Genomic DNA, 17,978 nt, shown 5'->3' on the forward strand with positions numbered 1-17,978 from the left:
CATACGTACAAATCCTTTGTTATTAGTTCATCATAGGTAAAAATAAACGTATTTATATGCAACCCGCATGACCATGTGACTCGGCGGGTTAACATAAATGACAGGCGCTATAATGTTAACATTTACTGCAATTTGAAAGCGAAAAAGTAAAAATTATCTAAGTAACAAAGTTTATTGCGTTCCGGGGTGACCGCAGCGAAGCGGGGTGAACGCTGCTAGTAGACTAAAAACAAAGATGGCGCGCAGGAATTGAAATCTTTTTAAAAGCCATATTTCAATTGAACGCAGCTTTCGTGATATAGGCCTACAGGTTTCGCTGTACTGTGTATAGCTTACTGAAAAAGAAACCTTAAACTGCATTAATCAAGTTATTGCAAAACGTTCAAGAAGGCTCATCATACATGTATAGGGGCCTAATGCTCAGCGAATGACCGTAGTTATCGCAAACGAATGCACTTAATCTTTAGCTAATCTATATTGGGTCATGAATCAATCATTTGAATTTATTGCCCGTTCTGATTTTGTTCTACCGTTATTGTTCAAGGTGAAGTACTTCTTCATTATTTATAATTATCTGTACAATGATTTCCAACTCCCAGGCGAACCTGCGCCAATGCGTCTATGAACACCGTCTGTCCACTCAATAAATTACGTCACTAAAATAACAATAAAAGATATCAAAGGTGACGCAGGAATCTTATCAATATGCAAATGATCTTTTTTATTACCTCATAATTGTGTGTGGCTACCATTTCTATGGGAGGTATATAATGAAATTGATAGTGAATATCATTTCACTTGAAAAACTTAAGTGTTAAAGAGTTCATTCTATCTCTGTACGGTAGGACAGAGTCCATTTGCACTGTAAACCTGTACGAAGTTCAAATATTACATTTTGAGAAAGTAAGTATTCATGAAAGCTAATATAATTATTTATTTTCATAATTATTAAATACATATTATTATGTTGTTGTTTTTTTTCATGTGCGCGTAGCACATTCACATATTGCTTCGTTCTAGGGGCCGCGGTGGCTCACTGGTAGAGCATTCACCTATGGTGCATGAGTGATCTTCGGTTCGATTCCAACTTGTGCCAAGTGAGCTTTGTAGTGGACAAACATCACGTGTGTGGATTTCCTGGGGGTTCTCCCGTTTCCTCCCAGTTTCTTCCTCCACCATTTCATTCATTTCTCGTCATCGCTGTCTCCTTCAGCCCACCCGGAATAACAGTGGGATGTAAAACTTAAAGATTTCAGTTTTTGCTTCCTTTTAGAAATATATATAGTAATGTGGCTCTACCGGCCTAAGGTTACCATGTGTAGGCCTACTTACGGACTTTTTGTCAAGTGTACGTTTTGATTTTTCTCGCCTTCTGCTGATAGCGGCATTCTTCGCCAGTGCTGCTGTGGGTTTGATAAGACAGTGTTACTACTAGAGGAAAGAAACGGGCTTGAGAACCTTGACTGGACTAACCATTCATCCTACTTAATTTTGCTTCACAACAACGAATTTCCAGTTGAATTTGTGAACAAAACACATCTTAGAGTATGACATCATTCCTTAATACTTTGACCCCCTTCTGCTCAAAAACACAAAACGCGCTTTGTTGTGTGTTATGGTATACCAAAGAAGTAACTATTCCCAAAATTTCAGATTTTCTTATCCAGGCCTATTGGAGATATTGGACAGTGAAATCTGCCAAATTGGTACAATTCCCCAACTTTACGATCTTTTTTCAGTCTGGGAGCAGCTACAGGTCTGCAAATTTTTGTGTATAAACTTATGACCCCGGACTACGAGCACACACAAATTCAGACCTCTACGTTAGTTGTTTCCTCTTCCCAAACATATCTTCAATGTCCAAAAATGTTGCTACTGTAGAACCTGATTCCACCCCCTTCAAGTGGTTTTAGGCAAAAATGTTAAGAGGACAAAGTTTTAGCTCTGCACAAGTTGGACACGCCCAGCAACTTTCAATTTGGTAGGACAAATACATGCTGAGATATTCAAAACAACTTTAAAACCTGAAATCGAGAAAACGCAAAATGGCGGTAGCCGCTGCGTTGCCATGCGATGTTGTAAATAATAATAATAATAATAATAATAATAATAATAATAATAATAATAATAATAATAATAATAATAATAATAATAATAATAATAATAATAATAATAATAATTGTGGTTTTGAAGTACTCTTATATCAACTCAACATTTCTGAATAAATTAGATTTTTTATATAAAAAAAAAGTCGAGCTGCAATTTTCCTTTTTTCTCGATCACTTAGCATGGATTGACTCTAATGGTAAATCAACGATGTGCACATACTCCGGAGGGTGATGCCTGACATTAAAAGAAGACAAAAAGTCCTCTTACATCATGGATGTTATAGAATAGAGGATCTACCTATACAACAAAATCGTGAAGCCATACGTCACAGCTTTGCCACACCTACTCTGCCCACTCCGCGCCACTAACATCGCAATGTTTCGAGCCAACTATCATGGCGGAAATGAAAGTAGCCAATCAGACGTACCGGCTCAGATGATGCTCGGTTGTTTTATGGCTTCATTGAGTTCATATGATGAAGATAAGTATGGGCAGATCTTCTATTTTATAATATCCTTGTCTTACATGTTGAATTCCGCATCGTGTACGAGTGAGAGACGCCAACTTGGAATCGACAACCGAATCCTGACAATTTGGAACGGAACAGAAATATGTATATGGGTAAACTGTGGGAAGTGATTCGTGACATCAAAACTAGTTAAATGTGACTAAGATCATCAGCAAAATGGTACATTAGGCAGTTGCGCAGACAAAGATAGTTTGTGCACATGGATTGAATCCCCCTTATTTAGGTTTATCTAACGATTATATATCAATTCATTCTGAACCCGTCAATTCTTTTACTCTTCAAGTGTCTAATCTTGTTACTTCTTTCTCGCTTTCTCTTTCTTTTTCTTATTGTTATCATTATTATTTTGACTCCAGAAATTCACATATATTGTTACGGGGAGGTTTTCTCCTGATGAGATTTCGATCTGCTAGTATTGGACGATGAAATATATTGTCCCGCGAAGTTTTCGGCTACGTGAGATTTTGGTCGGTGCGGTTTTCACCACGCGAGGTTTTGTCCACATACCATTTTATTTTGTTTCGTTATACCACAAATTCATTCTAAACACCGCAAAATTCTTGAAACTTATTTATGATTTCTAAATTTAAATATAATTCTAGTACAAATTGTTTTATCTTTTATTATATCTATTTTATTTTTTATTTGTCATGTGAATAATTTTAGGTCCAGTAGAACAAAATGGGAGTAGATGATCACATAGTTACATCACCGTTGCCAGACAATTTAGACAACATTCCTAGAGTTCCTATAACTAAATTTATATTTGATAACCTTCAGGAGCGTTTACCAGAAGTTGGCGATCAGGCATGGGTGGTAAGTAGAATACTTCTATTTTCTGGTATGTATATAGTATGGGTCAGGATTGAAAAAAACATGTTTTTTTTAAAAAAAAAAAAAGAACGTTTTTATGTTTAAAACGTGTGTTTTTGTTTAAAACGTTTTAAACGTTTAAAACAAAGTACTTTGTTTTAAACGAAAAAACATGTTTAAAATGTTTATTTTGTTTAAAACAATAATCTCAATAGGCATATATATATATTACATTTTTACACTCTTATGTATTGCTTGCCATCTATATTCAACCGCTAGATCAAATTTCGGGAACTTCCCTAATCTCGATCCGCCCAAATGTTCAATTCCGGAGAAAGAAATCGGGATTTTCCCGATCTCCGTTCACGGAATATGTAGTTTAGTTTCGTTGTGTTACGTTCTATTGGTCGTCTGCATTCTTAATCTTTAAACGTCCATTGACGTAACTGCTGTGTCAGGGCTTTAAACTTCAATGGCTCAGTCTTAAACCTTAAATTAAGGCTGGAAGATGGTTTCGGTACTAATTTATTCCTGAAAGATGCAGCTTTGCTGGTGTGCATTTTATGTATATGGGAGGAGCGTAAATATCGTGTTTTTTTTCAACATTTTTTGGGGGGGCCATTCCTCCTCTTGGGGCATAAAAATTGTTACGTGAAGCAAGGAAGTAGGCAATTACATGGTAATATCGTGTATTTGTACTTCTTGCTTGTATGGGGTAGCAGAGAGAAGGCAAAGTTAGCCAATTTTTGGAGTTTAATATTTTGACGTAAATTACTTTTATTTTTACAACAAACATCAATAGCTTAGCCTCTAATTAAGCTAGAAAGGTGATTTGGTACCAAAGTATTTTTGAGGGATGAACCTTTCCGTCAGTTGCATTTTATGTATATAGGGGGTACGTATGTACGGCCGAGACAGGGAGGATGAAGTTCATTTTTTAATTTTTCATCAGGTTTTGGCGGCTATTCCTCCCCCCTTTGTGGCACATCCATAAAAATTGGTATGTGAAGCAATGAGGTAGTTCCCTACATGATAGTAACCTGTATGTGTACTTGTTGTTTATAGAGGAAGAGGGGGTCAAATTTGGTTAATTTACATTTATTTTCGGGACGGTCCCATATAACACAAGATATATTTCACTGAAGTGGTCTAGAAGCACAATTCTTGTTCGTATACATGATGTGTGCAGCAAAAATGATTTGCATGTGGACATGGTACTATAGTGGGGGAGGGGAGAGAATGTCTAATTCAATGAATGTTTTCTGCGCATTTTTTTTTTTTTTTTTTTTTTGAAAATATTTCCTACATAAAACGAATTCATAACGCAATGGCAGCAATGGCTACTATATCTTATATTATTGTCACAAGTATGTGGCCTACACATTTATCACTGTGTCAGCGTAGGGTGACTGCAAAGGTTGCCAGGGCCACGCAAAGTCAATATTTTCATATTTTTAATGATTTTTTATCTGTTCTTTTTCTACGAATACGGCCGGAATTTCAAGAATGTTACCTCATTGGAATTTGTGGTTTATAAGCTTTCCAATGGTGTATAATTCATGATTCTGTGATAATTAGGGGGATCACCAGAGCCCCGAACGTGAGAGTCTACCATTTTGTTAAAATCCCTGGTGGGCGTCTAGAATTAATTGTGTTCTTATGCCGTAGGCATTAATCATTATTAGCTACCCATGTTGCAGATAGAGATGTATATTGAAACCTGTTTAGTTAAAATATGTTATTTGTTCCTTGTAGGCTAGTCACTGCTCTTTTCTATGAGTTGTATTGTATTTGTCAGAGCATTTCTTCTAGCTTATGATGTCAGAACTCTTCATTATTATGGAAATGATACTGATCAAAAAATACCCAAGTTTTGAATTTGTGAATTTGGATCTTAGAATAGTGTATAGTATGTTTAACCTCCGTTATTCTTGGAAATTAAGAAATGTTGAAATACTTCATTTGAATTTCTCTTGGTTTAGTTATACGCACATTGATGTGCAAAATTCCGTTCAGTAATTGATGTTATAATAAGAATATAACTCTGCTTGTAATTTACTCCATGCACAAATCCTGCAGAGGATGGGTTGTTTGTTAAAAAATTAAATTAGCTTCTTCAATCTGATATTTTAGTTGTTTTAAACATGTTCAACCACCATAAAAAAAAACACGTTTAAAACAATTTGTTTAAAACGTTTAAAACAAACTGAATAAAACAACAGCTCTCATTTTAAACATGTTTTAAACACTTGTTTTAAACATATCAACCCTGGTATGGGTTAGGCATTACATACTTCCGCCGAAACTTCTGACAGTGTTTGTTTTACAATGGGTTCGAAAGAAATGTGCTACCCGTAAAAATTCAAACGGATGGGGTCAAGTATGACTTCTTCCATAAGTATTTCCGGGTCTAGTCAATTGCCAACATTGGCCGTTTGTTCAAGCTCAATAGTGGACAATGATAAGCTAGTCAATTGCTCTCGTTAGCCCTTTGCCCAAGTTCAATAATGGGAAATGGTAGTGTAGTCAATTGCCAAAGTTGGTCCTTTGTCCAAGCTTAATAATGAAAAATAGTAAGCTAGTCAATTGCCAACGTTGGCCCTTTGTTCAAGCTCAATAGTGGGAAATTGTAGCCTAGTAAATTGCCAATGTGACCATGCGAAAGTAAAATTAGGATTTGGATGAGAGGTTTAAATCGTAGGATAAATGACGGCAAATTTTTGGCTGGGCAACGTACACTTTTAAACTATCTTGGGGCAACGGATTTTTATACTTGATTTTCGCAACTACCAATTACCAACCACGTTGACCATTCACATACAGTATATACCTAGGTAGGGCTTGTAGGATTCGTTATTCTTTTCATTTCATTTTGGTCTTCCACTGGACACCTTCTTCATAGGCTCGGACGTTTAGTTCCAGTAGCCTTCTTCCTAATCATGTGATAAATATAACTGAAAGAATGAAAATTCGTTTTTACTGTTATAATAGAACTCTTCTCGTCATAATCAACTGCGTTTTACTTGTTCATCGACGTCGAATCTCTTTGGCGCTGCAGCTACACTCGTTAACGATGGAACAGACAACATAGTACAGGTAGCTTTCATTCTTCATGAAGAGCGTTGAGTGACGATGTAACTATTGACCACTTTCATGCATGTCACATATCAATAAGATTAGGATTTTGATATTAGAAGCACTTAGTTGTGGAATGATGTCAAGTGCACGCCGTGTTTCCACAAACTTACGCAAAAATACCTGTAAGTGGGGGAATACAAGGGAAAAACTCCAAAATGTTTGTTTCCTTCGTTTCCTTGAAACTAGAACTAAAAAATAGGTCTTGACGCTAGAGTTGTCATAAAGGTGAATACAGTTGAAGACCAAATCAAAGGAGAGGTTCCATGACAAACTCTTGCGTTCAAGTTGAAGGCAACTATTTCGAAAAGAATCATATCCTCCTGGTTTCTCTAATGTCATAAGTAAATAAGAAATTCTTATTTTAGCGCAGGAGACCAGAATTCGATTTTCGGTAGGAGCACATGCGATTCAGATCCCATGTTAAGCTGTAGGCACACGTCTTATATATATCCTCAGTACTGAATCGGAGGCTAAATTTCAATCAACTATTTTTTTTTATTGACAAGTTATCGTATAAATGTATGCATTTCCCTTATTTTTTCCCAAAATTGAAAAAAAAAGCAAACGCTCTTAAGAATGTAGCAAGTTCAAAAATTAATTTTGTGGTCTTGTCATTATTCTGTATTGACTTTTTCTTTTTACTTTCTCACAGTTATCTTGAAATGAATATCTGTCTACTATTGTGATAGACAATATCCTGCATTGTAGAAGAAAAATGGATTGCATAAGAAATTATCGTTTTGCATTAATAACAACATTCATTATCTTTGCAAAACACTTGAAGTGTTACACAGAGAACAAGCTAATGATAAGAGTTGCACAAAAGACGTGATTTTTGATCACCTCTTAATTATGACAATATTTAATCATTTATTGAGCAATATTCATATCAATGAAGGTTTTTCAGTTGTCTATCTTAAAAGTCATTCTTAATTGTTTCCATTTACCCAAATGATAAAATTAAGAATCAAATCATTCAAGTTGGAATGTCTCGAACTAATTTGAGAAACAATAAAAGATTGTCAACACACACACACACACACACACACGTGTATCACCAACATTTATCAAATTCGTTCAACAGTTGATTAGCCGGTACTTGATTTGTCTTTAGCTTCTTACCTGTTGATACTAACGTTTCTGAAGCACTATAACTGCAAGATGAGATACCAGGGCTTGGATATGGGTAGCCCAACAGGAACGCAGCAAATGCCCAGCGCACTTTCATCTTTATGGAAGATGAAAGCCCAAAAGCTATCAAATAACGAAAAAATGAACAATTTTTCGGAAATATTTACATTATACTTCTGAAATAATACACAAAATAGCTCACCTTGTGAATCTTTGTTACTAATAGTTTTTCAAGCCACACGTAAGGTTGGTTAACCTAAAGTTAATGCTATATTACTGGGGCCATCCAATCAATTGGTATAGCACCTCCTGAATATCTGTACCACTGTCCTTTCTATGGATTCAGTCCATCCTTGAGTATTAACAACTCTTTAAAGTTCTAACTGTTTTAATATTCAAAGCCAATGCGATGCTGAAGTTTCTAAAGTTATAACTTCTTTCGTTTTCAAAATTGATATGATGCCAACGTTTCTGAAGCTCTAGATTTATTCATTTTCAGAACTGATACGATGTCAAAGTTTCTAAAGTCCTGATTCCATCTTTGAAGACGATACGATGCTAACGTTTCTGAGGCTCTAATTTATTTCATCTTCAGATATGATATGATAATAATATTTCTAAAGCTTTAATAGCTTTCATTTTCAAAATCAATATGATGCCAACATTTCTAAAGACTAACTCCTTCCAGTTTCAAAACTCATACGTTTCTAATCCTATAATTTTATATTTTTAAAATTGATATGGTGTTAACGTTTCTGGAGCTCTAATTGCTTGTATTTTAAACGTTGACACGATACTAATGTTTCAAGAACTTTAACTCTTTTCATTTCTAAAACTGAATCCTAACGTTTCTGAAGCGCAAATTGCTTCCGTTTTCAAAGCTGATAAGAAACAGATAATTAGATTTGGTAATTGAAGTATTAGTTTTCAAAATGGAATAAGATAGATTTAGAAATCTTCGTATCAATATCTAAGATGTCAACGAAAAGCTACGAATCAAAAATCGTCATTATCATGTCCGCAAAACCTTTTTGTGAATCATGTAACATTCAACTACATTAGGCTATCGGGCTTTGAAAAAGCATATGCATTAAAGAGCTGTTCGAAGAACTTGTGATTCTGTCTTATGAATCGGCTTCGAATAGTTCTTCACTTAATCCCATAAGCTTAATGCTACAACTGAAAATAGAAGCCTTCCAGTGTGTAGGTTCGATCCTCAATCAATGTCTCCCTACCATTATATTTCGATATATCCTTTCATACTAGTAAATCAGATAATGAAGTCCAGATTCCAAGATTCGTGTAGGTTCCACGTGACAAGGTTGAATTAGCATATCAATGTTCCGGATGGGCATCGAACCATCGATACATGATCGTGGTCACTTACCTGTACTGTCCATTGAACAACTTAGAACTGCCATGCACATAGAAAATTATCACTATATACAGACATACTTACATAAACCGCCATTCGAACATTTTAATCGCACGAATGAATTTGACTCTCATTAACTTACGATTACTATTAACATTTTATTATTTTCAATTGCGAACTTTCTTTCCAAATGTACAATCCGCGGCAAAAAACCTGCAACATGAGGATGTAAGTTTATTGTGAAACTACGCCTAACAGCACAGGGAATGAACATAACATCTAAGTGGAACGAATCATGCCAGGATAAACCTCGGCCTCCTCCCGTGCACACTTATTTTGGAGCAAAAGACTTCCGTCATTTCACAATAAACTTATATGCTCATGTTGCAGGTTTTTTGCCGCGGATTGTACAACTGATATAACGTTTCTATAAGCATTTACTAGCACTTATATAAATATACTTTTGCCCGTAAATATATTAATTGTGCTACACGCAAACGAAACGAATTGCCAAAGTTTTGTTCCGCGGACAAAAATTATGACAAAAATGTAAACTGGTATCTTGCTGCTTTAAGGATCACACGCATAATACTTAGCCTATCACTCATTTTTACGAATAACTAACACTTTCTGACCAGAGAGTAATACTCTCATTTGTTAAAACTAAAATAAAGTATTTTAAAAAAAGGTTTGTTATCATTTCCAATTTATCGCTGTTTATATATAATGATCGAAAGGTGGTTAAGGAGTTTCAGAATTGAATGATATAATACTCGTAGATGCAAATAATAAGCAATATAGTGAAACTATAATAGTCATTTTAGAGGGGATATTTGAATAATTGATAAAATACTGTTAGGCTAGCGATTTAAGTATGAAATACTGAAATCAATTATATATGGGAATGGGAGTAATAATTTGATGATTCGTTCTGTTTGCTTCAACCACTTAATGTATCAGTTTTTCTTAAAATTGTCTAATAAGCTATCTGGTTTCATAAAAGATGCTCATGGAAAGAGTTTCTTTGCCCACTCAGTGCGCAAACTGCTGTTAAATAACACATTTTATACAGTAGATGAATGTCTTAGCAGCTCATGTGAAATTTAGAAAAATAATTGGTCTAGATATCAGATGATAAATACAAAAATACCCATTAATTAAAATAGTAATTAATTTCATATAGGTATATATTATTGTTATATAGATTGTAGAATTGGTTTAGCCTATATGTATATTTTCACAAGTTGTTAAAAATATTGCCTACATATTTTATCTATTTTATGTATTGATCAATTCTATACCATTTTGTACAAACGTACATGTAATATGGTACACAGAATGATTAATAAATCTAATCTAATCTAATCACGCACTTTGATGTCTATGTCTGTGGGCGAAGATAAGCTACCGGTGCTTCATTTTGTTTCTTTGATAGAACATTCGTAAAATTCACTTATCTTACTAGTGTTGCCAGCTCATAAGGAGAAAATGTGGCAAAAGTCAATAGCTAAATATCGCCAGAAATGACTACAAAATTATGCAAACGAATACTTGGAGTTTTGCAGTACCTAGAAATAAATAACTGTGGCAAATGAGTTTTGCGGTCCCTAGAAATAAATAACTGCGCCAAATAATCATTTATAATTAGTCATGAACGTCCTGCAATAAAGCCAGAGAAACTTTCGCTTCCGCCTTATTATTAGCCGAGTGAAGGACTAGCTGAAAACTAACTTTCGTTTGTCTTTTACTGATAAACGGCTTAGCTGCTGAGCTGTGTTTATTTATTTGTTTATATATATACAAACATTTTAACTTTCGTTCCTGATTTACAAAGTTTACAAATACTTTAGCATTGTCTATTGGAACAAGCTAAATCCGATATTTAAATTCTGGCAGATTCTCCTAATCGGTTCTATAACTTAGAGTATACTGAGGTTTTGGCATTTTAAAAATTTATTGTTCACACTAATTAACTAACTAACTAACTAACTAGCTCTATGGCCTATGGAACCCGGAGGTTCAGTGCCGCGTTCACAAAAACTCTCCACTGACTTCTATCCTTAGCTAATTGCATCCAGTTTCAACTTTGTATTGCTATCTCTGCGAGATCCATCTTAATATTCTCCTCCCATCTGCGCCTAGGTCTTCCTAATGGTCGTTTTCCTATGGGTCTACCAGTCAAGACTTTGAAAGCGTTTCTACTTTCTTCCATTCTAGCTACATGACCTGCCCACCTAAGCCTCCTAGACTTGACGACCCTAACAATGTTGGGTAAACCGTATAAACTATGTAGTTCCTCGTTATGAAGCTTCCGCCATTCCCCATTCTCGTTCCTCTTGGGTCCGAATATTCTTCTCAGGATCCTGTTCTCAAATACTTTCAGTCTATGTTCTTCCCTCAGAGTAAGCGACCATGTTTCACAACCATACAGGACAACAGGCATGATTATCGTTTCATATATTTTAAGCTTCAAATTCCTCGACAGAATTCGCGACGACAAGAGATTTTGAACCGAATAGTAACACGAATTCCCTGCTTTTAGTCGACATTTAATTTCTTCGTGAATATGATTTTCGTCTGTTAATATTGATCCTAAATATTTGAAAGTATCCACTTGATCAAAAGCATTATTTAATATTTTGACGCCTCCACAATTTGCCGTATTACGGTCCCGACGCACTTCCATGTATTTAGTTTTCTATTGTTCACACTAATTACCATTAATAACACAATCTAACAGAACATAAAAGATATATAACAAGTTGCAAAAAATATCTCGACAGTATTCCTGTTCATTTTACTTCACAAAATTTCTGCACACAAAGATTTACATCTAACTGAATATAGCAAATTGACATACAAAATCTAGCAAAAAGTTTCTCAATTCAGAAAATGGCTAGAAATAACTAACTAAATAAAACATACGGCTATAAGAACCACTAGTGACATTTCCGAAAATTTGTGGCTAGCCAGGTTCTCAAATTGGCCAGATCTACCGACAAAATGGCTAAATTAACAACCACATATTTTACATGGAAAAATCGAAACTCATCGGGAGAATCTCGAAGAATCCAGTTCATTGTGACATCACTGAAGACAGATAAGTGCAAGGATGTTATAAAATAGAGGATCTGCCCATACAACAAAATCGTGAAGCCATACGTCACAGCTTCGCCACACCTACTCTGCCCACTTCGTGCCACTAAGATCGCTATGTTTCGAGCCAACAATCATGACGAAAACGAAATGAAATGAAATGAAAATGAAATGAAATCTTTAAGTTTTACGTCCCACGGTTATGCCGGTTAGGCTAAAGGAGACGGTGATTATGAGATATGAGTGAAATGGTGGAATGAAGAAAGTGGGAGGAAACGGGAGAACCCCGAGAAAACCCACGAGCACGGTGTTTGTCCACCACAAAGTTCACTTGGCGGAGGCTGGGATCGAACCCGGGACCCCAAGCACCAGAGATGAACGCTCTACCACTGAGCCACCGCGCCCCCATATGACGAAAACGAGAATAGCCAATCAGACATGCCGGCTCAGATGATGCTCGGTTGTTTTTTGGCTTCACTGAGTTCATATGATGAAGATACGTATGGGCAGATCCTCTATTTTATAACATCCTTAGATAAGTGAAAACCAATGATGCCAACCCATGGGAAAATCACATTTTGTGGGATTTTTAGACGTTAATTTTTCGAATAAAGATAAAGAGAATTTTCGTGAAAATTGGCAAAATATATGGGATTTTTCCAGGACCTGATCTAAGAAATATTGCGCCCGGGGCAAAGACGTATATCTGCCCTAATTTCTTCCAATTTTGCATCGAAATGGCGCCCCCTACATACTCTCAACCAGCTGCGCCCCGGGACAAGTGCTCCGAATTGACCCCCCTTAGATCCGGCCCTGGATTTTTCATATATTTATTTTATCGACTCCAACAAAATTTTCTATGAACGTGAAAGTAGGATAATGACGCTTAAATAAATGTAAAATCTGTGCTAATTGTAAAATTTTGTTCTTTTGAAAGTACATGTTAGTGCGAAATTGATTTATGCAGAAACTTGAGAAAGACATGAAACAAGCACCAAGTTTTTCTAGTTCCATTACATTCAGCAGAAAATTATGGCACAAAAGCGTGATCAAAATAGTAAATTATAATAACAAACCAGTTGAGAATGCTCCAAGAGCATTGCCAGAACGAACTTAAGAAGAATGGAGAAATGGAGTGGGAAGGATAACTGTCATTGTTCCTACATGTAAAAATAAATATTTTTATCCGCACCTTATTCTCTTTCTCGCAAAAATTAGCAAAATATCATCTCTATATGACTTACAGTTCTCGAGGTATAGCTGCTTAAATATCTAGAAATTCGAACTTTTTTGGTCAATATCTGGGGTCAGCTGTTACTATTTGGTACCAAAATATTCACCATCCTCTTAGGTATTGATCAACACCAATATGATCTCTGTAAGACTTACGGTTCCCGGGATTTGGCTCCTGAAATCTCCCGAAATCGGAACTATCTTTTGGCCAATATCACGGGAAGGGTAAGTCATAGAGAAGTGATATTGGTGTTAATCAATCCCTAATTGAATATTAAACATTTTCGTACCGATATTAATTGATGGCCACTGGCCAAACCAAAATAGCGATAGCTATATTTGCAAAATAGCGAGTCTTTTAAGTCAATGCTTAAATGAACTCTGCTTGTAGTTTTTGTAATGCATCAATAGTTGTAAAAGAAATAACATTAGAACATACGCGTACGAGTATATTAAGCTTATGCAAACATGAAAATACGTATTTATAGCTCAAGTAACACAAGATTGGGTAAACAGCAAATATTCCGCAGCATAATTGGAGAATTGTTAGATTAGCAAATTCTTAACATAAGTTGGACCAATTGTGTGAAATATTGGCTAATTTTGTTTGGTAGGTTATAAAGAAACTAAGTGACCAAACTTTGTCCAGATGTATTGGCCCATATATCCATTTTCATCATAAACACGGGTTTTAAAATATATATTTTTTATTTTTGTATTTTCTACATAGACTGACACAGTGAATGGAACTAGCGTAAAGTTCTCGGAGGTAGAGCCATTATCAAGAAAAGTCGCAAGTGCTTTAACCAAGCGCGGGTTCAAAAAGGGAGATGTATTTTATTTTATAACAACAGAAATGGCTCTTCTGGATGTCTGTATCATTGGTGTATGGCGCTGCAATGGGGCAATTCGAGGAGGTTGCCCAGTTGATCGACCAGGTGAGAGTACATTTATTTAATATAGGGTCATAGTTTATTTAATTCATTTAGGTATAAAAGATTAAATTTAGAATGGAACAATGGTGTTAACAAAATTCTGGCCTACCATCTATCGTAATTGTATTCGTTGAAAAGAGGTAAACAAAACAAGTTACTACCTTCCGTGGTTGTTGAAGAGTTATATCCAGCCAAAAATTATATATTATACGATTATCAGAATATAGTCTGAGGTGGGCAGCTAACTTCCTTGAACAAGTCTATACAGGGGGATGAACAAAATTTGGAAACATTTGAAAAATTGCACATTACCTTTATTAATAGCGAGTAGGACCACCTTTGGCATGCACAGCGGCCCGTGGTCGACGGGGGATGGAGAAATACAGGTCGTGTATGGTTGTTAAAGGGATGTTGTATCATTCTTTCGCCAAAAGAGCTGCAAATGTAAACACGATGGCGGTTGGTAGCGGGCTCGCACCTTGGTCTCCCAAACTGACAACAAGGGCTCAATGATATCTAGGTCTCTGTCACGCAACACACTTGCGTCCACCTGGTGCTTCGCTGATGCGTTTTTTTTTTTCGGAACACTCGTAGCTAGTCATGATCTTCGAGACTGTGCCTTAGGGGCGGATCCAGGACCGACTTCTGGGGGGGGGGCGGTGGGTTGTCATACTGCTACTTTTAAGGGCTCCAAACTTTGAGATGGGTTTTATATATATATATATATATATATATATATATATATATATATATATATATATATATATATATATATATATATAAAATAAAAAAGTTTCCTCTTCTGGGGGGGGCAATTGCCCCTCGCTGGATCCGCCCCTGCTGTGCCTCTTGATACATTACACATTTCGACTACTTTCGTCACGGAAGCTCTCACCACACACAATTTACCCTCTTTGAAACTTTGTCAGCTTTAACATGATTCAGGATAAGCTGCATGGATAGGTCGCTGAACTATTAACTGATCCATCCGTTCAATTGGCCAGGTAGAATACCTCACAGGCAGGGGCGCCCGAAGAAAATTTTCCAGGGAGGGGCCCATCTCCATGGTTGCCATATTACGTCTGGTATTTTTGGTATTTAATACATGTACATGGTTTGCTATATTACGTATACATTTTCGTGAGCCAGAGGGGGGCCCGGGTCCCACCCTGCCCTGCCCTTCGGGCGCCCATGTGAGCTGAATGAACAGGGGCTCTGTCATCTTGAAATACGGCATTACCATCTGGGAACAAAGTTTTCACTACGGGATGTATCTAATCACTCAAAATGGTTACGTAGTCAGTAGTCCTTGGCAGTCACATAGGGCGATGATGTGTCCGGTAGAACATCAGGAATGACTGCCCAAATCATCACTGAACCACCGCCACGCTCTTCGTAACAGATTGTATCGTATGCTTGCGCTGGCGTTCTCCACACGTAAACTTGACCAGCAGTTGGAAACAATGTAAAAGAAAACTTATCCCATCAAATTGTCTTCCACTGCTCCATTGTCCAATACAGTTGCACCACTGTCTCCAGTGGCGTAGGGAAGGGGACAGAGAGGCCGCTTCCCCCCCAAAAGAGGTCCGACAATGTACTTTGGTACTTTGATGTTTGTAATTTTTTATATATTTTTATGTTTATTTTTTTTGTAATTTTTTAATATGTACCTATAACAGCACTTGCCCCCCACCAAACACACATCTTGGCTACGCCACTGACTGTCTCCGAATAGCAGAAAACAGTCACGAGTGGTTTGGGAATTGCAGATCTGCCATAAATACCCTGCTTGTGGAGTTCTCTTCTAGTTGTTTTGACGTTAACAGGATTTGTGAATACTGTATTCAGCTCAGCTGTGACTTTTGGCGCCGGTTGAAATCTTCTGATTGGTTGAAATCCTACCCAATGTACATCTGTCTCTGTCACGCAACACACTTGCGTCCACCTGGTGCTTCGCTGATGCGTTTTTTTTTTTTTTTCGGAACACTCGTAGCTAGTCATGATCTTCGAGACTGTGCCTTAGGGGCGGATCCAGGACCGACTTCTGGGGGGGGGGGCGGTGGGTTGTCATACTGCTACTTTTAAGGGCTCCAAACTTTGAGATGGGTTTTATTTATATATATATATATATATATATATATATATATATATATATATATATATATATATATATATATATATATATATATAAATAAAAAAGTTTCCTCTTCTGGGGGGGGCGATTGCCCCTCGCTGGATCCGCCCCTGCTGTGCCTCTTGATACATTACACATTTCGACTACTTTCGTCACGGAAGGTCTCACCACACACAATTTACCCTCTTTGAAACTTTGTCAGCTTTAACATGATTCAGGATAAGCTGCATGGATAGGTCGCTGAACTGTTAACTGACCCATCTGTTTGATTGGCCAGGTAGAATACCTCACAGGCAGGGGCGCCCAAGAAAATTTTCCAGGGAGGGGCCCATCTCCATGGTTGCTATATTACGTATACATTTTCGTGAGCCAGAGGGGGGCCCGGGTCCCACCCTGCCCTCCCCTTCGGGCGCCCATGCTCACAGGATGTGTCGGTGACTACAGCGATACCTACCGTTCAGACGCAAATCGCGTTTGAAATTGCTACCTCTTTTATACCAGATGTTTCCATATTTTTGTCCATCCCCTGTTAATTTTTTTTAGCTGTGTTGTTAAAATTTTGTAACGCATTGCATAAACAAGTTTAATAAAAACAAGAGAGTTTCATTCCACGTTTTGTAACTATGGTAGCTTTTAAACTACATAAGTCCAATATTCTATCAATTCCGGTTTCAACAGGCAGAATTAGTTTACTTAGAAATCTTTGAATTGTTTCAAAATAATAATAGTAATAATAAGTAATTCAGAATTCTCCAATTTAAGAGCCTGCATTACTAAAAATAATACAAAATTTACCATTTTCCTTTTGCTTGTTTATTCATCGGTGAAAGGAGATAATGAAATGCAAGTTACCACAATCATAGATAATGCTATTCTACAACAGAAAATTTGAATCTGAAGAATGCTCAGTGTTACCATCCATAGAAATTACAGTGTTGCCAGAAAAACAATTTCCCTAAAATCTAAATTAATGCAGCGAGTAGAGGAACGAACTTAACTGCATTTGATTGCGTATCATGTTGTTTTGGTTTCTTGTGAACTACTTTTTAATTAACATTATTATTTACTTTTAATAACCGTATGTTAAAACTATTTTGTTTATTACAAACTAAATACAATTATTATTTAAAAAGTAGTATGAATAAACAAGCAAAAGAAAAATATTAAATATTGTATTATTTTTAGTAAGGCAGGCTCTTAAGGCACAGTGAGTGTAATTTATTTATAAAGTAAGCTGTTTCTTTGTAGATGACTACATCCATTGTCATACGCAAAGGAAGGTTTCTGGGTTTCAACCCTCTCCATTGAGCAAGATATTAAGCAAAAAGAAACATTTGCTATATTAAAATATGTATACAAACACATGAAATGACTTAAACTTGGGAGCTTGAATACGTTTCCTTCCTTGACGAAATTCTGTGTATGCTACGGGATACATCTTTGTGGAAACTTTTTGTACATTATAATAATCTCTCTTTCTTTCAG

The 17,978-nt window shown here is 36.4% G+C and overlaps 1 protein-coding gene across 1 annotated transcript in view; it reads left to right on the forward strand.

Moving 5' to 3' along the window:
- Positions 1-398: 398 nt before the first annotated feature.
- LOC145675894 (uncharacterized) overlaps positions 399-17,978 on the forward strand; it is a 54,394-nt gene continuing 36,814 nt past the window's right edge. Inside the window, exons 1-3 of the mRNA XM_081746688.1 lie at positions 399-903; positions 3,305-3,454; positions 14,155-14,362. Of these exons, the coding sequence (XP_081602814.1) occupies positions 3,320-3,454; positions 14,155-14,362 (343 nt within the window). The 5' untranslated portion in view covers positions 399-903; positions 3,305-3,319. The remainder of the gene's footprint in view (positions 904-3,304; positions 3,455-14,154; positions 14,363-17,978) is intronic.

This window comes from Thermobia domestica, chromosome 18, assembly GCF_964235325.1.
Source record: "Thermobia domestica chromosome 18, izTheDome1.hap1.1, whole genome shotgun sequence".
Lineage (NCBI taxonomy): Eukaryota > Metazoa > Arthropoda > Insecta > Zygentoma > Lepismatidae > Thermobia > Thermobia domestica.